Below are 27,982 nucleotides of genomic sequence, written 5' to 3'. Positions count from 1 at the left end.
AGTCATCGATTATTGATAGTCATTAAAAATGACTCAACTTTTCTCACGGTGCACGTTTGTTGCTTTTGCATTCGACGACAACGCCCCATTGTAATTGTCATTTGTGTGCTTCATTAATTCTTGTTGCTGCCGATGTTGCTCCGGGCACATAGACTTTCCACTATACGATTGTTATGGAGCACTATACCACCGAGCATTTACCGGGGAAATGTTGCCGCTTTTCATATCGATATGGAAAGCCCTCAGGCTGTAGTTCTTGCCGCAACTGGTAATTAATATTGATTTGCATGCCCTGTGCACCTTGTAGCTCTACAAATGCATCGATTTCTGGCCATAATAGCGGACAGGTCGAAAGGGCTGTGGGAAAATTAAATTAGGCTAATCAATTCTGAAACTAATTGGATCGGTCAGCGAAAGCATTTCATGTCCTGATGCGTTACTTATTCATTTAAAAGGCAATTAGTATTGATTGACCGATTTGAGAATGCTAATGTACTTGAAATTGGGCTAATATTTAACTTTTTTGGGGTCGAAAAATGGTTTATATGCTAACCATGGGGTGCCTTATTTTTTAAGATGATAATTGTAAAAAAAAACAGCTACTATCGGGTTTTTTAGAAATTAAAAAAAGGCTATTTGGCACATCTTGTACTGAAGAATTCGCGTTTATTTCCAATTAAAGCAGATTCATTTTCAAAATAAATTACTAGGTTACCTTACGCTTAAAAATCACTATATGTATTTATATGTCTTTGGAAAAAAAATGGAAAAAAATAATTTCGACTTTTATAAACAAGTGGTTTACCTCAGTTCATAATAATGTAGTTTTGTTTCTATTTATCTCTGTTTTATTCATTTATTTCGTAAAGGGATATGATCAAATAAGTAACAAAATTAAGGTATATTAAAACAAAGTACTTTACCAACACTGTTTGTCTTTCTCAGCAAATTTCGTTTTCAATTTTTGAATCATAACAATATTTATTACACATTATATTAAAGTAGAAGTAGAATGATAAAAATTAAATAAGTCATAAACATATTCGGACTAAATAAATAATATTAATTAAATATTTAAAATGTCAAAAAAAAAAGTGTCATGTTAATTGCAACAGCGAAAACTCGCTTCACTGTTAAGTGTTAGCATTAACTTATTTAAACAGCAACCACTTAAGCGGGGACAGCAACCGCATTACAGTGGCGGCCGGTGTGACGGCCGACGACCAGTGCTGTTTGCTTGAGCAAACAAGCGAGCGCTCAACTTGCTTCGCACTCAAGTCGCCGTCGCTGCTGAGAAATAAAAAATTACTCAAGCTAAAAAGGGGGGCAGCGAAAACGAAAAAAATGCTCATACGGTGGTCCATTTCCACCCGCTCTCTCTCTCTCCCACTCGGGCACACTCACACACACACACTCATACAAAGTCCTCCTTCCGCCGCGGCTTCTTCTTCTTCTTGCGGCGACTGGCAGACGTCGACTTCCCATTCATGCTCTCTTTACCCCCGCCACCCACCACCCCCTTCTGCCTCATCCACCTTTTTTTACTTTTGTTGTTTTTGTCACAGACGTGCGCTCCATTTTTATATTTTCGCTGCAAAAGTTTTGCCGGCCATCTGTACAACCACCACCCGCCCCCAAGCCGCCCCCCCTTAACCTCCACAAGTTGGTGAATTTTTTTGCGCCTCTATTTTCTTTTACTTTTCTTTTTTTTTGTGTGGGGACTTTTACAACTACAACTACAGCTTGTATCTCTTTCGTTTGTCGCCGTTGTTTCTGCACATGTTCTTGGAGTTTCCTCCTCCTCCAACTCCTTCTCCTTCACTTTATGTATTACGTTCTTTTTTCGCCCATTTTTATTTTCGCCGCTCCTTCTTGTTGTTATTGTATTTGGCCTTGTACTTTTGTATGTTTCAACCGCAACTTCTGTTTGGCTGTGTGTGTGTGTTTGGCGCTGCCGAAGCTTTCGTCTTGGTGCGTACTCCCTGTGTGTGTGTGTGTGTTTTTTTGGGGATATTTTTTTTTGCTCTCGAGCTTCTTATGTGTGAGTGTGTGTGGTGCCCCCTTTTTTTTTGGCGCGTCCATTTCGCCTTGAAAAATGTTGTTGTACGGACTTCAGCTTGGCAATGGGCGGGAAGGGAAAATCGCAGTGGAAATGGGGGGAAGGGAGGCCCAAACTTTTCGTACTTTTTGGACAATATGCAGTAGAGTGTTCCCAAACGGGCGAAAAAAAAATAAAACAATTTTGTTTTGCCAAACTTACTCATTGTTGTTGCGACTGCCCAAGAATATGAGTTCTTGTGCAAACTTTTTAACTACCAAAATGAATTACAAAGTCAGCTTAATTAGTTAAAATATTAATGGGATCTTCTGCTGGAAGCTACTAAGGAAAATTAATTTTTAAGTTAAAAACTATAAAAGGAAATTGTTGTTATATCACGCATTATTAAAAGTTTTAATTGTATGCTTAAGTTTGGGAAGGTAGGCTTCTTTATTCTTGCTCTTTATACTTACATAAGTACTTTTTTAATTGTTTAAATTGCCACCTTTTTACGGTTTTTCCAATTTTTTTCTAAAGTTTTGTCCACATTCAAGATGCATTCCTGCCTAGATAAGGTTTGTGGTTTTTGTAATTGCTCTGTAGAAACATTTAAAAACAATTAGTTGTTTGGATCCTTTGGTGTGAATAAGGTTCACCCCAAAAAAGAACAAAAGGCGCACCAAGAAACGGTTTCTTACGCTCCCCCATGCTGGCTATCCCGCTCGCACCCACACGCCGGTTGACCCCAGCGTTGCCATACTTCTTACTTGGTTTATTTCCTTCTCTTCTTTTGGGGTTAAGCTCAGATTCGATTTTCGCTAAGCGTTAATTAATGCTGGCGCTGCTTTAATGCTTTTAGCAAACGTGGTCAGCCAGCGCACGCACACATGCACAGATGATTTAGTGTTGCCAGTTGCCTTAGCCCCCTTCAGACCCCTTAGCCCCCCACTGCCGCCACTTTTAAATGCATGTGTCTGCCACGCCATGTGCTTTGGTTATATTTATTGCTATGTATTTTTTGTTTTGTTTTTTTTTCTGCGATTTTTTTTCGTTTTTTTTTGCATGCCAACACTTGAGGGTCTTCCCAATGAGTCGTGCCTCTCACTCCCACCCACTCGCAGCCTTCCCCACTTTTGGCCTCATTGCATGTGTGTTACACGGGAAAAATTGTAGTATTCACATATTATGTTCTATACACTTTTACAATTGTGTAAATAATATTTTCAAAATAGGAAATAGCAATACCCACAGTTGCATTGCAAATTGTATATAATTTGCAAAAAAAAATGTCCTTTACAAAAATAAAAAAAGTATTTTAGATTTTTATAAAACTTAATATTTGTAAATGCTAATGAAGTCCATCTCGAATTCAATACCTATTTTCTCTCTGTGTACCCCTCTCCTTCTCCCTCGCTCCTTTACCTTTATCTTTGGCCAACTATGTGAGCAGCTGAAACGGACACAGACACACGGACAACTACAAGACAGAGACGGGGAATAAGGTGGACATCAGTTAATGGGGTGGTCCAACACCACCCGCACTCGCACTCTTTCGCTCACTCTCGCTCTTTCCCACTCCCACTGTCTGAACCACTTGGCTTGCATTTTTTCCGATTTTTTCTTTCGTTCTTTCTTGCAAACAGAATTACGTTTTTTTTATGCTGAGTGAAAGAGCGAGAGCGCGCTTGCAACTTTGAACTTTTCGAAGGAAACGGACCAAAAGAAAAAAAATCGAAATTGAGTGAAGCGCAAAGAAAAAATTTTTTTGCCCGCCTTTATGGGTGTGTGTCTGTGTGAGAGTGCCCCCAACAATGGCCGCTGCTCACACACACACAGAAGGAGACTGCCCATACACTTTCATTCTCAGTCCAAGTCGTAGCGTCAACCCCCTAGAGCCCCATGACCCCCTCCATGGCACCCACCCCCCTTAGCGGACGACGCTGCGTCTGTCCAGTTCCATCAGGATTTTTTTCCCTGTTCAACTTTTCGTCCTGCTTCTTGTCTTCGGCGTTCTTCTTACCCACACTCCTCTCGCTTTTGGCGCTCCTTGCTGTTCATGTTGTTGCTGCTTCGACCAGAGAGCGCGATTTTTTTCTGCGGCTCACGAAACGTGCATTGTTTTTGCCGCACAGTGGGCCGGGATGACAGATTAAGTAAGCGATTTTTAAATCGATATTTAAGGATCTACAAAAAAATGTACAAAAGTTTCCAGAACGCATATATTTAACTATTTCAATATAAAAAAGTATTACCAACAAATATGTAAATATGTATTTAGTATAAGGTATAAATATTCGGAATAATCACAAACTTTAAAATAATTATATCTATTTTTTTGAATTTTAAATTTAAGTTGTCAAATATTCGATTTTTTATAACATTTTTATATTTTATTGAGATTCAGTTATATATAAAGAACATTTTTTTTTAAATTTTTTGGCAATTTTTTTTGAAAACGATTTATAGATTCATCTTTGCTTTGTATAAGGAAAATGCAATTTCCCGACTTTGCGTTGACCGTGGTGCAGAAACGGCTTCCAATTAGGACGGCATTGGACCCAGTTCGAATTTCCAATTCATCCGCGCAATGTCCACACCCATTTTTACATCCATGTTGCTTGTTCTCGCTTATGGCTATTCTGAAATACAGCAACAACAACCATGTTCGTTCTTCCATCAATTGCTGAACAATTCTACTTTTTTTACTCCTTGCTGCTCATCTGTTCCCATTGTTTTTGCTCCTGGTTTGGTGTTCTTGGGGAAAATGGGGAGAAATGTCTACGCGACACCCAAACACAAATCATGGGGTCCTGAGAATGGGAATTCATCTCCAGTTAATGGGCGTCGCGAGTCGGAAGTCTGAGTTTGAGTCGGTTTCTACGTTGGGTGTATGTTTTTTTCGGAAGGTGGGGTCTTCTGTAGATGGTCAGTGTGCTGGTCATTTTTCTAAGGGTGCTATGTACTGTGGGCTGCTCTATGTATCATTTGCACTCATTCGGATTTTTTTTTAACTTTTTCTTTTTCAACTTCCTCTTTCTTCTCTTCCCCAAACATGTTGGTTAAGAAATGTGTTCTCCTCATCAATAATGCAAATTGTTTTCAGTGAGATTTTTTTAGCAAGTGCAAACCTCAGTCTGTGGTTTTCACGTGACGTTTGAAATATCCAAAGTACATAAATACTTACATATAAAGGATATTAATTTTACTGTTTTTATTCACTTTTTGGGTAAATTCTAATTATTATACGCGCCGATTAACTAATTAAGAAAAATTAAGTTAACGTATTTTAGCAAGCGAAAAACAATCAAAAAAAAGTTTATACTTTAAAGCTTTCCAAAAATGTTAGGCTTCTGAAATTACAGTTTTTGTGTTGTACAAAACATGGATTGACCCACTGTGCGCGTGATGTGCCTCAATTTTTTTCTCGGCTTTCTTGCCCGCAGTTTTTTTGCCGTTGTTGTTGTCAGTTGGCGCTCAGGCTCAAAGTTTCTTCTCATTTTTTTCCAGCCTGCTTGAGCACTTTTCTGAGCTGGTGTGTGTGAGCTTGCTTATGTTTTATTTTTTCGTCTTCTCTTTATTTCTTTTTTTTATGTGCAGAGCAGAGAGAGTTCTGCCGCCGCCGTCGCCGCTGTCGCTGCCTTTGCATTTTTTTCCGATTGCGACCGATTTTTTTTCGCCACCGCTATGTATGCTATATGTGTGTGTGTGTGGGTGGGTAGGTGTGTGTGTGTGTGTGTGTGTGTGTGTGCGAGTGCTTTTGCTCCTTTGCTTTTGCTTTTGCTAATCGCTGGCGTTGTCGTCGTCTTTTGGCATCATTCTTTTTATTTGTAATTCGGTTCATCATCATCGTTCATCGTTCTGTCGCACATGTATGTAATGCAAACCGGCAAGCGAGCGAGCGAGAGAGGGATAGATCTGAGTGAGATTTCTTGTGTTGTTGTTCTTGCTGCCGCTGCTGCTGATACTTTTTTTCTGTTTTATTTTGTTTTTTTTTATATTCCTCCTCCTTCTACTTTTCTTCTGCTTCTTTCTTCTCTGCAGCGGCGGCAGCGACGACGACGGTCAATTCTGCCAAGCGCTGCGTCGCCAGCCATCAGACAACATTTGTATTTGTAGTCGGTGGGTCTCGCGCTTTCGATCTCTCGGACAATCGGAATTAAAACGGTCTTGAAAACGCGATAACCAAAAATACAGCGAGCAGAAAATATTCTTGAAAAAACTCGAAAGAAAAGCCTGAGGCACAGAACTGTTGAAATCCCAAGAAAAAACTCTAAAAACATTTTATAACCAGTGTCAAATAAAACCAAAAGTTTAAAAAAAAACTCACATGTGCTGAAAATAAAACTCGGTCTCTCTCACTGTCTCCCCACCTGATCCCGTTAGTTTGTGTAGCCTGCTCTCGCGCGCGCTCTCCCGCTCTCTATCACTCTCTCTCTTTGCAAACTGCCGGCTGCATAAAAAATTCACAAAAAAAAAAAACGGAGGAAGAAAACGAAAAGCTTTACGTTTTGCATTACGTAGTAAAATGGCATTCCCTCACACAAACAAACAAACAATTCAAATACTTGCGCCTCTTCGCATTTATGATTATAAATTTTAATACCGTATTTTCTTTGTGCATTCGCCTTTGGTCGCCTGATTCGCGTGTGTTGGCTCTCGCGCTCTATTTGTTTACTCCTCTCTCATTGATTTCAGTTTCCTTTTTAGCAAATAACACAAAAACGAGGAATAACAAAGAAAGAAGCCACGTGTTGATAAACATTATTAAAAGGAGATATAACCGCACACATATAATCTCTCTACTTATCGCAACGATTGCGTCCTACATCAAAAAAATACTACACTTTGTTGTCATTAGTTAATCAATTAATTAACACGATAATATTGTATGATTTTCTCTAATTTGATTTTGGGTAAAACAAACCGTTTTTTGTATGAAATTAATTCCGTCACGTCGACTACTACAATTTGTCAACTTTAAAGCGAAGGAAAAGCACAAAAATCTACTAGGCTTGGTCCTCTGGAATAACTAAACACTACCCCCTGCGATCAAGGTAAAAAATTAACCTTTTCAAGTTCGTTGCCTGCTTTTGGGCGCTTCTGCGCCTCCCTGTACTCGAATATTCGTATTTTTTAGGGCTAGGCCACATAAAATAATGCCATTAATTAGATATACCTAGGCCCCCCCTCCCCCCGCTCACTAATACAACAGTGCAAGAAAACACACCCTCGCACGCACACACACACACGCTCGCAATTAGCGACCATCAGAATAACGGCAAAACTGAGACATAACGAAACAAAAGCTTACAAAAAAAAGAGAAATAAGAAATGAAGAAGGAAAAATAACTGTTGTAGAAATTTCGACGGATTCCTTCGCTTGGGCGCACCCAAAATGGACTTTCGCGTGGCCCAACTTTATTTCCAAGGGTCCGCCCTTATCGGTGGCCAATTAGGAGCCAAGTTATTGAACCGGCTATAGAATTCTGGGGAAATCTAATTATTCATTTTGGAAAATTAATACAAAACGTGGCAACAACTTGGGAATCGGTGTGCTGAATCAAAAAAATCACATAATCTTTGAATCGAAACTCTTGAAAACCGAGAACAAAGTATTTTATGATGTTTTTTAAGTGTGTTTTGTACAAATTATTAGAAATGAATCACTCGATCCTTAATATTTTTAAATATTGTATTTGTACTTAAATTATTGTTATCCATACGACAATAAGTTAGATGGTACTTTATGAAATACCTTATATATTTTGATCGAGCTGAAAATGATATTTCCAATACTAAGTAATGGGTATTACTTTAAAACAATAAAACCATTTGGGTAAAATGCACTAATTTCCAAATATTTTTTTTATTAACATTAACAATTAACACTAAATAATAGTAGTATTGTTTTCTAATTGACAATAAGTTAGGATTGTATTATACCTTAAATTTTTATATCGAGTTAAAAATGATATTTTCAAAACTATGTAATGGGTATTAAAACAATAAAACCATTTTGTTAACGTTAAATACTAACGTAAATAATAATAGTATTGTTTTCTAATTGACGTTAAGTTAGGATTGTACTTCATAGAGTACCTTATACCTTACATTTTTATATCGAGTTCAAAAAAACCATGTAATGGGTATTACTTTCAATGGTATTTTCAATGGAATTCATTTTCCGAACAATTTTAACGATCATAATTAAACTATCAACCCACTTTATAATGTGTATGGAGTACCATATCGTTCACCACATCATCACTAAGATTCCTTGGTATAGTTTTCCCTTTGTTCATCCCTGCTAAACTCGGCAGCAATTAAACCTACTCGTAGCAAGGAAATCAAGGTTTTTGCAGCATGGCTCTGCTTTGATGTTGTTTGCTGAACTTGGAGTACGCATTTCCACTCGAGTAAACTACTCGAAGTTGCCTCGACGAGCAGCTCCCATCGATTGCAGTCCGGCAACTGGCAAAAAAGAAAAGTTCACACATCAAGCAGCGCCAAAGTTCGCCAAGTGGTTAAAACAAAACTATGCACCTTTTCTATACATATAGTGCATATACCTATATAGGGAAGGCCAATCAGGGGGGAAATGATCGCGTAGAGTTTAAGCACAAAAACTCGATGGCCATGATGATGGGAGTGATATAAGAACAAAGGCCTTTGAAATGATAAAGTCCAAGCAAGTGCAAGTTGTGACCACTCTGGGCGGAGTCAGATGAGCAGATGTGCGCTCGGGGGAAGAAAGAGGAGAGCCAGCAGGCCTGGCAAACTATGACCCCAAAAGCCCTCGCCCTATCCATGGCCATCCCGAGATTTTCCACGAGAGGGCCCACCGTCGAGGACGGCGACGATTATGCGCCGACTTGGCCTCACTTGTATACAATGGCGGGTTATCAAGTCCAAACAGCGTCCCAACCATGGAGCCCTCCCTGCACTGGAAATAAAGTTGAACTACTGGGTTATCAACCATATATCGTCTGAAGTATCCATCATATATCAAATCACATCTAAACAAAGCCCTATAATCCTAAGGAACTGAAACTACTATGGAAATCCCCCATATGTTTTGAAATGCTTCCAAATAAATCCATATAATCGTAAATAACTGAAACTACCATGAATATCTCCTATATCTTTTGAAATCCTTCTTAAGTCCTCCAAATCCCCATAATCCTGAAGGCATTTCAATCCAATTTGGTGTTTTGAGTTGCCCCAAGTTTTCGAATATATTTTAGTTTTAAACGAGTCTTATAACTCTTACCCAAAAACTATCTTTCAATTACACATTTTACATTAAATATTCTTTGATTTGGTATTTATGTAAGCATTTAAAAAGCAGTTCTGGTTTATAATATTTGATCCTAATTCTCAAACTTTTCAAGCTCCAATATTATATCAAATATTGGAACTAGATCTTCAGATATTAATAACTCTGAGTAACTCTTTGAACCACAGCCAACACTGAAATAGTATTACGTACTATATTATTAAAATTTTAACATTATTGTTAAAAATTAATAAAAAATAAATAATAAATTCTTTTATGTTGAATTATATCATGATAATGGAACCTTTAGAAATGCAGGGTAGTTTTTTTCAATAGGAGACCTTCCTTTATTTTTATGGGTATTGTAAACTTTAGGGATACTTACCCAGATAATGGAACTATTTTTAGAGTGTAAGTCGGGTCCGAGTCGTTGCCATGTGGGGTTTTGGGCGTGGGTGCACTTTTTGGGGCAGCAGGGAGGCAGGGGGCGGCTGAGACTCGCTCAAGCATCGCTTCTGCTTATCACAAGCCTATTGAGCGGCTCTGGTTGTTGTTGTTTCTGCAGCTGGTGGAGAAGAGGGGTGTATACAGCCGGGGAAGGGGTTGAGCCGGGGGTGGCGTAGGGCGGCTTATGGCTCCGCCCCCCTCTGCGCCGCACTCACACAGTTACAGATAGCGTAATCAGGGTATTTCCGTGCTGTGATTTTTATATTTTTCAATTTGTTTCCTTTTTTTTATTCCATTCCCTTTTTCCCATTTCTTGCTGGGAGTTTTTTACATTTTTCCCTGCATTCATTTGCTACTTCTTAATTTCTTTTTAGTGCTTAAATGAGTCGCTGGCAGAGAAAGAGGGTGGGTGTTGAAAAAAAAGCGGGTGGAAAGGCGACCAACCCCCCAACGCTGGAAAATGGCGAAAATTTACTCAAGAAAATCACAAGAAAATGTAAAACAACTGGACAGGCATTTTCGTTTCATTGCTCTCCTTTTATTTGTTGCGTTCTCGGCCGGCAGGGCCTCGCCATTTCTTTTAAGGGTGCTACTTTTGTCTCCCTCACTGGGCGCTTTTCTCCATAGCTTATGGCTTTTCTTTATTTTCTCGGCCCCCCGCCCCTGGCCGCTTTTTAATCGATCGGTGCGGCAGCAACAACATCAATCACAGTCAGCGGCAGGTCAGCGAAAAAGTATCCGAAAAAGATCCGCCGCGGGGCAATCCTGCAGTCAAATCAGATAATAGAAATAAATAAACTTCTAAGCTGAAATTATGGCAAAGGCAAGCCGCTTAAAGTTTACCGCCATGCCGCCTCCAGGTATGCTTTACATTTTTTGGTGCCCCCCTCTGGGGAAAATGTGTATTTTTTCTGTGAAAAACTGCGGGGAAAGTGGAGAAAACTCGGGTTTTATTTGCCGAATGAAAGGAATTTTTTTGCGGGTTGTGCAGTATGAAACGGGATGCTCTCAAATCTTGTAGGAAACATGCATTTAATGCATTTGTGATTATTTTCTTATGATTACTTTAAAAAATCGCATAGTTTATAGGTTTTTAAAATGGTATATGAGGTGTACACTTAACAACTTCAAATGTACCATAATAAAGAGCAAAAAAGTGTTTAATTTCATTGAGATCTGAAGTGTCCTTCCGACAATCGGATGTTGCACAAAACTTCATCTGATTTTCCTTTCTTTCTTCGTCGCCCCCGACAAACAGCACAATACTATGTGTATGTCCCATGCATTACACAATTCCCACTTGGAATTCAAATTTCAAACGATTGCATTTATTTTTTCTTCCCTGCGAATCGCCACCACCACCAATCACTGCCCCCACCTTTCGCCATTTCTCTCACCTATAGCATTCATCGAACAATGCTATATAATTACATAAAAGTCAGCAGCTTGCTTGGCAGGAAAAAAGGAAACCCAGTAGAAGGAAACGGAAGAACTCTCCTTCTCATTGGTGCCAAATGGAAAGGTCCCTTGTTTTAATTTCTCGTTTTTTTCAAATTTTTTTCGAAGCACACCCAAAAAAAGGGGAGGGAAAGAAACAAAACAACAGAGAAATCCGCAGGAGAAAAATATTCGCCCAGTGCCGCCCACACAACTACTAAATAACCGATTTTTTTCGGGTACGTTTCCAACTCATCAGCAGTTTTTTCCTTTTTTTTTTTGGCTTGGCTTCGGGTTTTTATTTCTCAACTAATCCCACACCTCGAGCACCGAACCACCGGGCACACCCAGTGATTTCGTGATGCCTTTCCCTCCCCAAAAGTGTATATATTTCTTTTTTTCGGACCGAACCTCTTCGTCTTCGTCCCTTTCTCGATAGAAGTATTTTTTTTTTCCGCTCGCCACGTTTAAACTGGGCTTGTTGTTGTTATTATACTGCAAAGATATAGATTACAATTGTTGTTGTCTCGGAATGGTATATAGTTGTTTGTTTGTGTGGACCGACGGTCTAGGGGCATATTATATAAAGAAAAAGGTTTAAGTTTTGCTGTCGCTTTTTTTTTTGCCGACCGTCCCATTTTCGCCGTGCTTCATTGGACAGGCCTCCTTCCCAATTTTTTTTTCATCCATTTATGTGGAAGAGACCACCCCTTGAAAAATTTGGTCCCTTTATCGAGCGGGGTTCTTGAATCGAACAAGAAAATCCTTAGCTACAGGCATTCAATAAAGTTTTAAACCAATAACTGATAGTTGAGGACAAGGATATGAGTTAATCTGGAGAGTAATATGTTTTTACGGTCTGTTGATTTAAAAACCTAGAAAAAATATATCGACCTGTCGACTGTCTGAAGGAAGTTTTTAAAAAGGAGTTTTAGAATAATATATAGAATAAGTGTTAGGTTTTTCCTTTTCCTTCTCAGAAGTAGTAAAAAATTGGATATAGATAAATATAACTAAGATATAGACAGAAAATTGGTTCTTAAACCACCTTTAAATTTTTAGTTTGCTGTGAAGTACTGTGATCCTTTGAGATGTTTTTCCTTTTTCCTATTCTTCACCATCAATCTTTCCATATTTTTTCACTTTGTGGAAATGCCGAAGTTTTTCACAAAGGACACTTCATTTGCATTTCGAACACGCCTAGTTTTAGAAAACAAGGGAAAAGGATTCGCTTTTCTAAGCGCCTGAAAGTAGGCAATAAAAAGCATAAATTGAAAAAAACGAGAGCGTTTCGCTGGACCTGCGGCAATGTTTTCAAAGTACTTGAATCAAAATAAAAGCCACGAAAAGAGCGAAAATCAAAAACTCGCACACACTCGCGTTCCGTCAGATTGAAAGCACAAAGAGGAGGCGAGGAGAAGAAAAGAAAAGACGAACTCCTCATGTGACCGAGTAGTAAAATAGCGACGTTGCGCACAATGTAAATAAAAGTAAAGTGTGAAAGAGGCAAAAAAGGCAGGGGAAAAACACAAAAAGCGGAAAAAGCGAACCAAGGCCACATAACATAACATAAAATAATAATAAAAATGCCGGCCGCTTTGCTTTAAGCGGCTGATTTCTGTTTCCTTCTATCCGCATCCCGCCATCTCTCCTGCTTCCCCCCTTTTTATTATCCTCCGCCCCCCACACTTACACACACACGAGCGCATTTTCTATCGTCGCGTACTATTTTCGTCAGTCAGCTGCTGAGTCCCGTTACTTCTTTTACTCTTGCTTCTTTTGCCTGTCCCGCTGCTTCGTCTTCTTTACGTTTGCCCTTTCGCTGGGAGCACCTCGTGCAAGCTCTCATATGTTTTTCCACCGTCTGCTTTCCGCCGCCGTTCCCCCCGCTTTTATTATGTATTTTGATAATACTACCCCAAACACCACCAACTCCTTGACAGCTGCGATTTTTCTCTCTACGTCTCCTTTCTCACCTATGCTAACATTTCTTCTCGTCTCGTCTCGCCTCGCACTTTACTGCAAGTTATTAAAGTGTGGAAATGGGGGGAATCCCTTTAAGCTGGGATTCCCCTGGCGGTGTAATGGTGATTTTGGCTTAACGTTCGGTATTTAAGGCTAGTTTGTGAATTTTAAATTGTATCCGTATTTTTGTAGACTTAAATTAAAATGTAGGGGTTTGTTCACAAGATAGTTTTTTATCTTTTATATATGTACATTGTACATATGTTACTGTTTAAGATATTTGAATATTTTACTCAAACTGTATTTACCTGTAGAAACCTTTTTTTTACTACCCGAAAACATTTGTACCTCTTTTTAATAAGCGAAATGCTCTATGAAGGATATAAAGCTTACGCTACAACCTTGTCGTTTAGAGGAAATAAGAAAGTTTTTGTTGTTTTATGTTGAATGTGGAAATCCTAAATAGGTTTTTAAATAGTATTTTGTGCATTTACCTCTATCAATTTATCCAGAAATATACGTATCATTCTTTTTAACTAGAATAGCGACTCAGTCTCTTAAATAGAATCCACCCTTTGAATCTATCCTTCAGATAAAGCCTTAAATTTCATTTACTATTTCTAAAGATACCATTATAATCATCATTCTTATTGACTATCTGCAACAATCTTATACCATTTAGGGAACAAATGTTGTTCTAATCACATGGTACAATCGGAAATCGGTTATTTTTTCCAACGAAATGTTGTAACCAATTCAAAATTATTATTAGCTTTAAAGACGGGTCCTTGGTTTGGTTTAACAAACAGGAAACTCTTTTTTAGGAAGCCATGCAGTTTCTGCCCTGAACTCTTTCCTGATTCTCCCAGGTTTCAGGAGCTTCTGACCATTTGATATGTCCAGGTTTTTTTCGCTCTCACCGCAACATTTTCTCGTTTATCCTTGCGCTGCAGTCAAATTAAAAATATGTGGTCTACTTTTGGGTGGCATGCAGCATCAGAAGCACCAAAATGGCCAACAACAAGCGTATTATTATTGGTAGCAGCTAAAAAAAAGGGGAGAAATGTTCAGAGCCAAAGAGAAATGAGGCAGGAGAAGGGGATGGAAAATTCACGAAGCAAGCACAAAGCGAATTTTGAAGAATTTTTAATTAAAATGCAAGGCAGCTTTCGTGCTGTTGTTGTTGCTTCTTTCAGTTGTAATTTTGTAAACTAAACAAGGAAAAACGGGGAAGGTGAGAGAAAATGCTGTGGTTTTTGGCCAAGAGCTGAGCGCGTAAAAGTAGTTAGTAAATTGCAAAAAATAGAGACGGGGGGAAAAAAAATGGAGAAAGATATATGCACATATGGACACCTGAAATATAGAGGTGTATATATGTGCAGCAAGCCCAAGCACGTAACCGGAAGTTCACGCAGGCAAAAGTCCACCACGGAAACGAAGCTCAACTAGAGAAAGAAACCAAAACTGCAAAAAATCGGGCAAGCCAGGGAAGAAACATCATTCACAAACATCGGGCCCCATAAGGGACAATTCTCCAGGCTCCCAGTGCTGTTCTTCCTCTTTTTCCCCTATTTTTTGCACTCCCCTCGCTGTCCCCCCTGACATTTCATTTCCGTAACTCAAATGCTGCCCTGTGTCCCTGTGTATATGGTTGTTTCTTTGTATCTGTGTGTGGAGACAGTTTATAGCCCAAGCGAATCTTCATTTACTTCCGCGCCGCAGCATTCTCCGGCTGCTCCTTCGCCGCTTTTTGTTTTAATTTTTCCCATTTTTTCCACAGTTCTTTTTTTTGTTGCATCCCGCAGCAGTGGCAGCATGCAAAGTGCAATTTTCCCGCTCCCTTAGCTAACTATTCTGGGCCTTAGTTGGGGAAATGCCATCATCATCATCAGCACAAGCGGCAGCTGGGTCAGCTTGTGTTCTATTCCCCAGCACAGAGGGAAAATGTGAACGAAATTAATATCGCTGAACTCGCAATAGAAAGTTAGGTATTTTAGCTTTTGAAGGCTATACTAATTTTATAAAACAGTTAATCTTATTCAACATAATAGTTTACGCGATTTAAACCCCCTTTTTTTTTAGTGAAAAACAATGAAATTTTCATTAGGATTTTGAAGTATTAAATCGTAGCATAGTTTTGGACACAATTTTGAGTGATATTAAACCTCTAAGATTAATAATATTGAAGCTTTATCCTTGTCTTTAAAGCCGAAAATTCTCGTATTATTAAGACCATTTTTAGGGTAAATAAATACGCTTTTCGCAGTGCGGTCGTTGCTCATCTTTACACACACCCCAGCTGACAATCAATGTTTGGTTTAGCAGAAATTTTTCCTTTGCAATTTTTGTTGCAGCAAACTTGAGGGTAAAACAAAACATTGCCAAAGCAACAAGGACAAACACAACAAGAGAAAAAGGACCAATAGAAATGGAAAGAATGAAAGAAAGGCGAAAAAGAGAGTGAGCGGGCGAAAAAATGAAATTAATTTCTTTTGTGCTCCAACGTCGTCGTCGCCGTAGTAGTTGTAGAGTCGTCCCAGTGAAACCACCCAGGATCCCAGCTCCCAGCTCCCAGATCCCCCTGATCCGAGCCAGAAACCGAAACAGAGCCAGGGCCCAACTCCAATGTTCATTTCCGGCAGTCAAACTGCGCGTCCTGCCTGGAACTCCCCAATCCAATGCTGTCCTGTCCCCATCAGGACTCCTCTTTGTTTCTGTCTCAGCACCACCCAACTAACCACCGTGGCTCACGTCACCCACCGGCACTAAAAAAACATTCAGTTGGGTTTCATAATTTTCTAGAAACTATAAATATTTATTTTGAAATCTATTGAAATCCAATCAACTGATTGATTTTTATCATACTTAAAATTATTTAAGGTTTATTTATCTGCATTTTAGTTTAACAGGACATTTTGCGTTTTTAAATAATAAATGAAATAAAATAAAAACTCATTATGCCAACAAACTGAATTAGAGTTAGTCCTATTTGGCATGGTCACACAGCAATTTTAGTGTGGCCAACTGAGCAAATGAAGCAAAGTCGAAATAGTTCTCTGTGTATCTGCAAGTTGTTGCAGGTTGCTCAGGTGGCTTTTTTCGGGAGGTTTTGGTGCCTCGAGTTTTGAGTTTGAGTTAGTGGCATCTTGCGCCGCCCAGAGGATACACTATGCTTCAACCTCCTCCTCCTCTTTCCATTTACCCATGCCTTTTCCGGCATTTTTTTCCTGTTAGTTCCACAATGTCCTTTTTTCTGCACCATGCCAGCATCAGGACTAGAAGGCAGCAGGAGCAGCGTGAGGAGCATTCTTCTTGGCGTTTGTTCATTTGCCGCAACTGTAGCCAGGCGGCAATTGGATGGAAGGAGTTTTGCAAGGAGGCGTGGCAGGTTCAAGGAGGGTTTGGGGTACATAAGCCGCACATGCAACGCTCTACTTCGACATTGCTTTGTTTTTTCTTCCAAGCCCATACCCTGCCCACATTGCAGCTAGTAGAGCGGAGTATATATGACAAGTCACAAAAAAATGTCTGAGAGTGGGCTGGCGACAATATATCGATAAAACAATCTGGATGTATGGACTTAAAGTTCATTGTGAGTGGTCAATATCTTATGGCTAACCATCGGTTAAGTATTATCCATTGCTATGCTTTAAGGTGTTCCTTTTGTTAAGATTGAGATAACTTTTAAATTTTGCTAACTTCCGGTTAACTACAATTCTTTTTTCTGACAAATATTGGTTATTTTTAAGCCTAGATCTCAGTTAACCAGGGAACTTTGCTATTTATTGACGGTAACTTTCGGTCTGAAACACGTTACCAGATTTTTGTTACTTACCTCCGTTTAGGTAAACTCTTTAGTACATGAAATCATGCGTTTTTTAAACCTGGGCATTAGTTAACCGCGGAACTTGGCTAATCTTTGACGGTAACTTTAAGTCTGGAGCTCGCATTTCCGCCAGGAAATTTCCCCCGTCGCCTGCTTTCTTTTCGCACTCTCGGGCGGGCCCTCTGTCCCCTATGCTAATGAAGCCTCTTCTTTGCGTTCCCAGTTCTTTTTTCCCCCCCTTTTTTTGTATTTAGTATTTTAAAGGTGGTGTGTGTGTGACGGCAGTGCCATCATCATGGTTTCAATGGTCGTCCGAGAGCCTAAGCTCATGCCATTTGGCTCCGCTGTTAATCCCTGCCACTAAAGACCACTGCCCCGGACTAAGACCCAAAACCCCAGCCCAAGGACCAAGCAGTTCCTGCGCAGGCTCAGCTGTATCCTTCCGCCACCCATCGCCCACCGCCCATTTTTCGGAGCCCCCCTTTGCGGGACAGGAGCACCCACCCACTCCTGGCATTTCTTGTTCTTCCAGTGCAATCTGCACGCCTTGTTGCGGTATTAGTTTGCTTTACGTGATTTCGTTGCATTTTTTCTGCTACTCTCCCACTTTCTCCACCTTTTCCCTGCCCCCCTGCCCCTGCCCCTGCCACTGCCCCTGCCCACACCCCAAACTCACATTTCCTTTGGCGTCCTGTGTGGAAAACCCCATAGATTTAATTACAGTTTTCCTCTCGCAGATAATCGAATTTTTTCTGCCTTTGCTTGGCTCTTCTTCTCTACGCAATCTACAACCAGCATCGCAGGGCCGCCACCACGCCCTTTGGCCTGTCCATTCGGTTTGTGCAACTTCCTTTTAATCTGCATGTCGATTTCCTTTGCACAGATTTTTTCCTTTTCCCATATAGAGAGAGAGCACACCCTAGGCATTCCTTCTCCTTCAATTTCCCCGGCTTTCTTTCAGCTTCTTTTTCCCTGCGCCAAGTTCGCACATAAATTTTCAGTTCTCTTGTAATTAAAAATTGCTTTTGAGGCTTCAGGATTTCTTACCCAGAGTTAGTTTCTCTCTATGGTATGGCGTTTTTTCTATATCCTTTGTGAGGGTTAAGTTATAGCTATGGGGTGTATGCCTGCCTTGCCCATCAAAGGTTTTCCCTTTGAGTGCCGTGCTGTGGAAATTAAACAAATTTACATCTCGCTCGGTTGGTAAACTCATTTAAAATCTATAAACATTTGCACTAATTAGCCATAAGCAGTTCGTAAGCCCGAGACCTGAAAAACCTTTTACTAATGACCCCAATTTTCCCTCTCTATCTTTCTCTTTGCAGGTAAGCCAAGTCGTGACAATGTAATGCCCAGCAAGTATTCGAAAAATAAAAACAACACCAAAAAATATAAAAGTAAAGCCAGCAAATGAACTGTAAGTTTCACTCATCGATGGCCAGCAGCGGATACGACTAAAATTGAATCCAATATGAGCCAAGCTGCTGAGCCAGAGCAAATATTTTCGATAAATGCGCAAAAATGCAAGCTGAATCACAATGCAGCGAACGGGCGGAGATATTGTTCCTCAATTGAGTTCAGGTCGATGTGGGAATACTCTAATTTTGAGGCACGTTTTCAAAGCATGGAAAAACCACTCAACCGTTGTACACTGTTGGGTTGTACAACCAACCGTTGTACACTGTACGTGTGGCGGCAGAGAACGAGCAGCACTATTTCGTATGTGCGCTGAATGAGAAACAACTGACCACTGATCTACAGATTTTTACATTTTTAGCTATATCAAAGCATACTGATCTCTAGTTTTAAGAGTTAAAACACATATTTAGGTATCAGAACTGTGCTAATAACTTGCATTGATTGTCCACTCAACGTGATCCAGTTTTACTCTTATTTCCTTCGATTTGGAAAGTGTATTTGCCGAAACCCCATTGATAAACCCAGAAAATCGTGTCAAAAATAAAAATCGCAGACGTAAAAAATAAAAACGAAAGCAGCTGGACACTCGGCCTCCGCTGAGGTCTGCGATACACTCCCAAAAAACCACAGATGTACAAACCTATATGGCAGATATGGTATATAAGTGTATGTATAGTGGAGATTTACCTGTTGAACGCTGGACTACATCCGAGGCATTCACTTCATGGGCGTGTCGTATCCCCAACCCTTGCCCCAAAGTTGTTTTTGGTGCTTTTTGCCTGGTGTGTGTGAGTGTGTGCCTGCGGTGACTTGATATTTGTTGTTTGCATGATCAGTTTGGCGTTTTCCTGGAACCGGGCGATTGCATTTTAGCTCCCGAACATGTGTACTTGGTTCTGTTTGTTTGTCAGCCGACTAACCAGCCAGCCAGAAAACGAAGTAAAAAGACCGAAATCCCAAAAACTGTGGCAAGGTCTCAAGAGCAGGCGCCTCTGGGAGACTTTTGGCCGGTTGTTCCCACATCACGTTTACACGATGTGCTAATTGAGTTAGTATCCATGATGCCAAAAAAAAAGAACGTCAGACAATCGCATATAGATACATATTCAGGGGGTTTCGAAACGATCCGCAGCGGGTTGAAATTGTGTCTAGTTAGCAACATTGGGTGGAATATAACACCGGCACAGAAAATGCAAAAATTAAGGGCCATTACACACGGCTCGATTTCGATTTCGGTTTCGATTCGTGTTCTTCGCTTTTTGCCCCGGCCGCCTGTGCCATATGGCATCGAAAACCGATAATTACCACCATACAAAAGTATCTTCTCTTAGTATCTGTATGGCTTGGATTTGTATCTGTGTTTGGGCGAGGCAAGTGTGTGTGCGTTGGGATACCTGCAGCAGAAGCCTCACAAGAGACAAAACTGGACAAATGCCATATCCCCCCGCCTCACACATCTTTTCAAAACACCACACACAACACAACACTCAGTCAACAAATTACTCACGCGCAAAAATCGCCATTCGTTATTGTTTGTTGTTATTGCTGTCGCCGCGTATTTTTCCACATACAATTTCACTGTATGACGTATGCTTTCTTGCTGCTTATGTGTCTGCGTTCCATATGCATAAACGCCTGCCCGTTTTTATTTCCTCACGTTACCTGTATGCGGGCTGGGGGAGTAGGGTGACCCAAGGTGAATAATTGGTGACCCTAAAAATGTTTTTTTTTTTCATATTTTTCAAAGTTAATGAAAAATATTATAGAAGTTATAATGAAATTCAATATGTACTGGACTTTTATAATCTAAGAAGTCAATCCAATCATGCTGTAAGAAAAATAAAAACAAATGATTGGGTCACCAGAAATAAATACTTTTCTAAATATGGTTGTTTGTAAAATTCTGTACATTTTCAGAACACACTTTTAGGTTAAGTCAAATTCAGAATCTAGGTCTTAATTTGAAGATCCTGAAGCTCCCTATCATAGTCGCAGTTTAAAACTGGTTTTGGGATCATATTTTCCAGATCATTAAAAAATATCCATTGCCCATACGAGATCCCTAATCCTCTGCAATTCTGAAAAGAATTTTTGGGTTTCTTAGGGATTTCCTTTTGACTTCATTAACACCGATTGTAAACTCCGGCTTATGGCTGCCACACTTTTCATTGTTATTTGAGTGGAGTATTAGCCAGAAGTCAATTTACTTCCCACAAGGTGAGGCACCCTAATGCGCTGGTTTTTCGCTTGCCTGCCTGTGTGAGCAGTAGTATTCCGCTCGAAGTGTGCTTGTGTGTGGATGTGTGCGCATTTAAGCCGCAAAAACGAAGTCGGCGACGCCGCTCGGTCGCTTCTGCCGCCGGCAAAATCAGCAGAGGCGACAGCAACAGCATAGGGAAAGAGTAGCAGCAGCAGCAGCAACTGTAGGGAAAACAACAGCAACATATATGGAATAATATCAGCAATAACATAAGCAACAGCAACAAACTTAGGTGCAACATGATTAACTTAGGAAAACTACAGCAACAGCAGCAGCTGCAAATTAGCAATGATAGCAGCAACATTGTTAGCAGGAGCTGCAATGGCAGAAGCAACATTGCATTAATCAAACCAACAGTAGTATCTTTAACAGCACCCATATTGCATTTAACAACAAAAAGAGCAGTTTTGACAGCAGCAACAATAGGAAATAAAGCAGCAACATAAGGAATGCCAAGAGCAGCAACTAAAATATATAATCTAGAGATATCAGCAGCAGCAACATTACCAACAGCAACACTAACCACAGCAAGTTATATGAAGAAAGTCGGAAAAATTCATCAACAATAGTTTGGAATAGCAATTCGATCGACAATAACAGCAACATTGGCCTCTCTGACAACAGCAACCAATGAAAAGTTATCAGCCTTATAAAAAGCATACAAAATATAAGCAGCAACATCAACAATACCAATAATTACAGCATCATATGAAAAACACCCAACAAACATGAATAATAATCAAGACAACAGAAGAACCAATAGCAACATGAACCACATAACAACAGCAATATGAAAAAGTACATCAGCAGCATTAGCCCCATTGACAGCAGCAGCAACATCTCTAACAGAAGCTTCAAAAGAAGAAGAAGAAGTCAGTAACAGCAGCAACACGAGCGGCATTTAACAGCGGCGACAGCAGCAGCAACAGCAACAACAACCGGCATGTGAGCGACGGCGGTCTACCTGTTCGCTGAAGTTGGACACATTTTCTTTTCTTACCTAAGGGACGACTCACACAGATACACCTTGTACCCACTTACCTGTGCACAAATCACACTCACACGAATGCCAAAATGAAAAGAGGATCGTCGTCGTCGACGGCGGCGGCGGCAATTGGCTATCCCGCTCGCACCTGAGCGCCGGTGTGTCAAGCCAAGCTGAACGGGCCACGCTAAGCTGAGCCGCTGTTGCTGTTGTTGCTGTTGTTGCTGCCGTCGTTCTGGTTGTTGTTGCCGCTCCGCCGGCGGCGTTAACCACACGACGTCGACGTCGGCAGCGCAGAAAAGAAACCGAGCGACGTTGAAAGTCTTCGGTATTCGGTTGGCCGGTCGGTCTGTCGGTCTTCTCTGGATATTCAGCAGAGCGCTCTACAGGTAAAGCGGGCCAAAAGCAACAACAACTGTGGTAAAAACAACAACTACAGCAGCAGCGACAACAACAACAACGGCGACGGCAGCAGCAACAGCGGCGGCGGCGGCGACAGCGACGGTAGCAGCGTCAAAACTTGGGTTTTGGAATTTTTTTCTTGCTCTTCTTTGGTTTCAGTTCAGTTCGATTTTTATGCACAGTCGCAACGTTACCTTACCTGTGCGCTACGCTTTTGTTTTCTCCTCGTTTCGCTCGTCTTCGCCGCCCAAACATGTGGGTTCCGTTTTCGATTTTCAATTAAAGAAGAAAAACGAAAAGTTTCAAAACGTCGCGAAATACAAGTAAAAAGTGCAGCGATAGCAAAAATACTATCTCTAGAAAAATACCAACTAAAGAAAGTATAGGAATAAGACACAAAAAGTCTTGAATTTAACTCAAAATAATATTCAAATAAGAAAAGCAACAACAACGAATATTATAATAAAAAAAGGAGACCAATTCTACAAGAAGAATTTTAAAACAAAAATACTGAATTTTAAAAAATATATAAAATACTGAACTTACAGTGCCTGAGAAAAGCAAAAGTTACAGAACCGAAAGAAGAGAGCAAAGAAAGTAAGTTGATCGGTTTTATATTCGGCCACTGATAATCAGACTTATGGATGGATTTTGGGCAGTCTGGAAAGGTTCTGGAGGGGTCGGTCTACTTGTATGTACCACACATTGAAGAAAGGTCGTATCTAGTCTATGTATGTACTGACCCCTCCCTTCGAACACTTGCGCGATGGATGGTCACCGGATGTCTGTTTGTTCGGACTTAATGGGCTTATGTGTCGGCCATTTTGTATGCCCTGTCATTAGTTGAACGTTTCTCTCACTCGGTGTCTGGATTTGTCTTTCTGTCAGTGTATGCGAGTGTCTTACTCAATGTGTGTGTGTTTAAGTGCGAGTGTGTGCCTTTGTGCCTGGGCTGCCTCAATTATTGATTGATTAATTATTGCTGACGCGTATGCGACTTCGCCGCGACGACGACCCTTTGCAAACCGGTTCGTTGACGCCTCTGTTTTGTGCCTGCGTGTGGCACTCTCTCTTTTTGTGCCCTGCCCCCCGCTGACCACCTCCCGCCCCAACAGCACCCAATTGGGGACCCCTCTGACCATCAATCCTCCACCATAATCCAATTCCCGATCATCGAATTATGTACAAGAGTCGCAGAGCCTCCCTATTTCCTCATTAAGTGCGGAAAACTCAAGTTGCGCCTGCGCTTTTGACCTCTGATATCCAATTTGCTTTAAAATATGTTCTGGCAGTAAAATCTTTATGAGCGGACAAACTCATTGGGCAAGCAGATCATTTAAACGGCCTAATCTCCTAAGCGGATAGATTGGACGGAAAATTCCCTTGAGCGGACAACACTCTTAAGCGGACAGATCCCTTAGGCGGACAGAGGCAGTTCGTTCTCTTGAGTGTAAAGATCAAATTGAGATCTAATTGATCTAAATATAAAATCAAGGGCTATTATTGGAAATACGCAAACCCATAACTACAAAGACAAACCTTTTGCGGACAAAACTTTCGCGGACAGAAACTTTTTTGGTTGAACTTAGTAATTGTATGTTGCATAGACTATGAAAATGACTTTCTGAATGACCACTGACTATTCGTCCAAGGAAGCGTTCACTGTATTTGGCCACAGCGTAACATGTGCCACATACCCAATGCATTGGCACCTCTGCAACTGCACTGCAAGACCGCTTCAACCCCAACGTTACTTCTTGGTACATTTGCAATTAACACTTTTGAGTACGTGCTTGGTTTGATTTCGGTTTCGCTTTGCTGCCACTGCTGCTGCTACTGCCACTGACGCCTAATCAGCATCCATCGACGGGTGCAGCAATAGCCGTGGATATACAGATACAGATGTATAGATACTCTGGTATAGATGCAGCATGCAGAGGCTCAAGTCGGCGTTGTCCACAAAGCTAATCAGCGTGCAGCAGCAGCAGCAGCAGCAAAAGCGACTTTCTCGTTATTTACTTCCCTCCGTCTCAGTTCGGTTTGTAATTATTATTTTATAATAAACTTATTAGCGCAAAGTCGCCAGCATCATCTCCCCTAATGCGTTTTTGTCTTGCCTCGTTCGTGCTTCGGTTTTGGCTGGCTTAGTGCCTTTAGAGCAAATTCAATTAAGAAATCGAGTGCAGATGTATATCCCCGAGTGTGTTTAGCCCCGCACGCACTTGTTATGTGTTCACATTCTATTTCTCAATGGGGTCTGCAACTGCACTGGCTGCTGCTGCTGCTGCTGCCGCATTTGCCACTTCTGCCACAGATGCGCTGCTCTCTTAATGCCTCTGGATCTTTCAGTTCAATATGTTGGCCACTTTGTTGTCTAGTTGAAGTGATTGATTCAGCAATTTCGAATCTGTAGAAAGCTAATTACACAGAGGAAAGTGGGGCTGACCGAAGAGGATTCACAAGAAACATAATCTTTAGCCTCATCATTAGAACAATCTAATTTGATATATATTCTCATATAGTATCTCATTGTTTTGAAATGTTTCGAAATCCATTCCTTCTCCCATTCTTCTTTTCCACCACCATATTTCGAAACCTTTTCCTCTTGGCCATCAAACCATTAAGCAACTCAGTTCAAAGAACTTTGCAGACCAAGAAAACCTAATGATGACACCCCAAGCGAACTGCCCCTATATTATATTTCAATATTCATATTTTTTTCGGTCTTGCCTCAATACAAAAATGAGCTCATCTCGCGGCCATAAACCAATGAAAGTATAAAGTAAGACTGAAATAAAAGCCGAAGCCGAAGCGAAGCGAAGCTCAGACTCTGACTCTGACTCCTCGGACAGTCCCAATTCATTCATATTAAAGGCTTATGTAATCGCTTTACAATTTGTGATTTTCGCTGATTTCGTGCGCCTCGGATGGGGGGATATTGTATAAGGTTTTAAGCAAGCCTTGCGAAACGATCGCCTGGACGACATTGTAATTAACACTAATTAATCACACAGAGCTTGCAAAAAAATGAAATACAAAATCAATCTCGACAGAAACTTGCCAAATACTTAAGCCGAGTTTCTTTCAGACCCTATCGAAGGCCTTGAACTTAAGTTTAACCGGATGGGAAGCCAACTTCCCCACCCTCCCCATGTGCTAGAGATCGCCAAGAAGTTGATTGTTCCCAGCTATAGGCCTAAGCAGCGACTACAATTATAATAATGAACCAAGAAAGATTAGGCCTACAGTGCTTCCCGAAAATATAAGGGGTTTGATAAAATGTCTAAACAGTCGGTTTAAAGATTTTTGGAGGTTTCTTTATAAACGTAGTACGTTGTAAACTGAACTTTTTGTAAAGTAAACGAAAATAAACACTTTACTGCCCTAATAATCATTAGTTTTCTCGATTTTCTCACTTCAAGAACCCTATATATATCACGCAGTATTCATGAAACGCACTGTTGGCAAGGCAATTTAATCATTTATTTCAATGATGATTATTATTTTCTTCGGCCAGGCTCATTATAGCCAATGGTTTCTCGCTTGGCGGCAACAAACCCATTAGACCTTGAAAATCCAGTGCGTGGACTCGGCTGGAAATTATAGCGAACGCGGCGACATTGTTGCGCAAGTGCGTAGAATTAATTACCACAAAAAAAAAAAACGAAAATTTCAAACCGAACCGAAAACCCTAAAAAGCGGGAAGTGAATTAGAAAGAGAACGTTTTGAGCTACGCTCCCATGACAATTAAGAATTGCTTTTTTTGTGGTTTCTTGGAGAAGTGAGGTATTTTTTCGAAAATAAAGAAATTATCCACCCATATGAGGTTTTCTGTGTGAGGAGAACCGGTTTTACTTTAGTATAGTAATGTCTTTTACTTAAAGTGAGGATTTTAGATAGTGTTTATAGAAAATATTATAATATATATATCACACCCAAGTGTTAGAAACCACCGATGATAAATGATTCATATAGATTTTTAATGTATAGAAAAATCCCTTTACTGGGTTTATTAATCCCTTAACTTGCAATAAATCTCTATTTCTGAGTGCAACTCTCTCCTATTCTTAGTTTTTAGATGGACAGGTATTTCGTTTTAAGAACTATCCCTATTTCTAATGGTTTCTTTGGGATACCTTTATGGTTACATCACCTACTTGTGGCCATAAATACCATGGGGTGACTCAAAATAAATTGAGCTCATTGACTTTACAATCTGCTTATGTGCAGGTGTATTCGAGGGTTGAGTTTCGGATAGTTAGGGTCACTCTTTTGTGATCCCCTTGAAGTGACTTTCAGTTTTTTCTCGTAGTTTCGGACTGCAACAGGTAGCCGAGCAGGTAAAAATGTGGAAGAACATAAAATTTTCCCTTTCGGGGCAGGCTGACACCATTAGATTTTGCCAAAGGAGGAGAACCTGTTTAATGGAACACGTTTTCTTATTCGGCCCTCTGCTCCTTGTTATTATTATTATTCTTATTCTTATTATCTCTCGAAGAGGAAGCAGGAGAGCAAGAGAGGCAGAGGAGTGAGCGAAATAGAGACCTTGACCTTGTCTTTGACTTTGTCAGTCTGCTTGCTCCTTCCTTTCCGCTGGCCTCTCTTCCTTTTCCTTCTGCTCTTCGCTGTCTGCTCCATTTCTTGCATAATTTATGTTCGCAAATCTAGGCTAGACATTGCACACACACACACATGAGGGGCTATAAAGAGAGGGCCAAGGAAGGGGAGAGAGGGCGGAGGAGGAGGTCTCTAAATAGACCGTTATCAAACTGGCTTTTACTCCACATTACGCGCACGTCGTCTCCTTCTCCTTCTTCTTCGCCTGCTCCTTTTACTCCTTCTTTGGCACATTTTCAAACGTTTGCCTTTTGATTAAATTTTATGTCCCCCCGCCCCCCACCACACACACACACGCGCTCCTTTTTATAAAAAAGAAAACGAAGCAGGCGAAGAAACGGACGGTGGTATAAAACTTACCTACATTTTGTTACTCGAGTTATTCCTGATTGTGGGGGGTTTTCCCTTTCCCCCTCCCACCCCCTACGTTTTGGAAACGAGTTTTTCCTACACTTGCTTTTCACATCTCCTTTTCCCGCTGTGTGTGTGTGTGTGTGTTGCCATCAAACAGGTCGCGTTTTCTTTTGCCGTCTTGCTTCTTCTACTTTTACTTATTTCTGTTGTGCCTCGCTCTCTTCGCCCCCCTCCCCCGCCCAGAGCGTCGTCTTCTCCTTCTTTGGCTTACATATGTGTGTCTGTTTACCTTGGCATACGTCCTTGAAGATTTGTCTTACATTTTGTTGCTGCTTTTGTGTCGCTTCTTGCTCTTTATGGCTTTTTGTGTCGTCACTTTGGCGCTTTTCATCTCGTTTTTGACACTTGCCACTGCTGTCTGTGTGCTCCTCCGGGTTTCCCTAGCTGGTTTTCTTGATTTTCCTCTGTGCTTATTTTGTTTTATTTGTATCTTTTGCATCTTCTTGGGGAAATCCTTTGCAGCCATAGCTTCAGCCACTTTGCCCGGCGTTTGCCCTCTTATGTGTTCATTCACTCCGACTTTACGCTTGATTACTCAATTGTGGCCCAGAGAATTAAACAACAAACGCTACGAGATGGGCTGACTGTGCCGGTTCGCCGGCTACTGGGAGGCACAAGTGCGGTTAGTATCAAAATACCATCTGGAACTCTGTGTTAAATGTTGTTCTTAAATTTCTTTAAAGAAAAGTCTAAAGAAATTGGAATTATATTCTGTATTGATTGGAATTAGAAATACAAGTTTTTTGATCACTGTAATCTGATTCTTTTTTAACAGTTTAAGTAAAGATAACTTGTGGATACCATTTACATTTGCATTGTTTTCTTAACTACTTAAAATCCCAATTCAATTTATAACTTTATAGGAGCAAGCCTTGAACTCTTTTTAGAATATTGC

At 40.5% G+C, this 27,982-nt stretch overlaps 2 protein-coding genes across 4 annotated transcripts in view; one reads left to right on the top strand and one right to left on the bottom strand.

Moving 5' to 3' along the window:
* The window catches only part of LOC108036342 (broad-complex core protein isoforms 1/2/3/4/5), a 56,186-nt gene that overhangs the window by 6,575 nt on the left and 21,629 nt on the right, over nucleotides 1–27,982 (top strand). The gene's annotated exons all lie outside the window — the stretch shown is intronic.
* LOC122818205 (uncharacterized) lies at nucleotides 13–27,797 on the bottom strand. 2 transcript variants are annotated; one of them, XM_044092406.2, is made up of 3 exons: nucleotides 27,348–27,797; nucleotides 18,037–18,155; nucleotides 17,679–17,961 (listed from the first exon to the last, which is right to left on the bottom strand). In XM_044092406.2, exons 1-3 carry the CDS (start codon nucleotides 27,551–27,553, stop codon nucleotides 17,927–17,929), a joined length of 360 nt encoding a protein of 119 aa, XP_043948341.1. In that variant the 5' UTR covers nucleotides 27,554–27,797; the 3' UTR covers nucleotides 17,679–17,926. The 2 variants fall into 2 exon arrangements, 1 of the variants encoding a protein (XP_043948341.1); XR_007764121.1 differs by lacking the exons at nucleotides 17,679–17,961; nucleotides 18,037–18,155 and adding an exon at nucleotides 13–357.

The sequence above is a fragment of the Drosophila biarmipes genome, chromosome 2R (assembly GCF_025231255.1).
Source record: "Drosophila biarmipes strain raj3 chromosome 2R, RU_DBia_V1.1, whole genome shotgun sequence".
Classification (NCBI taxonomy): domain Eukaryota; kingdom Metazoa; phylum Arthropoda; class Insecta; order Diptera; family Drosophilidae; genus Drosophila; species Drosophila biarmipes.
Note: the sequence above shows the minus strand (reverse complement) of the source record. Positions and strands in the feature narration are given on the sequence as shown.

What these genes read in the sequence shown, in the direction of transcription:
- LOC122818205 (XM_044092406.2), bottom strand. Translation starts at nt 27,553, where the DNA reads ATGGCTGCAAAGGATTTCCCCAAGAAGATGCAAAAGATACAAATAAAA. An exon ending in CACAAAAGCAGCAACAAAAT is followed by an intron (nt 18,156 to 27,347) that starts GTAAGACAAATC and finishes TAATTTCCACAG; the next exon opens with CACGGCACTCAAAGGGAAAA. An exon ending in TAGAGAGAAACTAACTCTGG is followed by an intron (nt 17,962 to 18,036) that starts GTAAGAAATCCT and finishes AACTTGGCGCAG; the next exon opens with GGAAAAAGAAGCTGAAAGAA.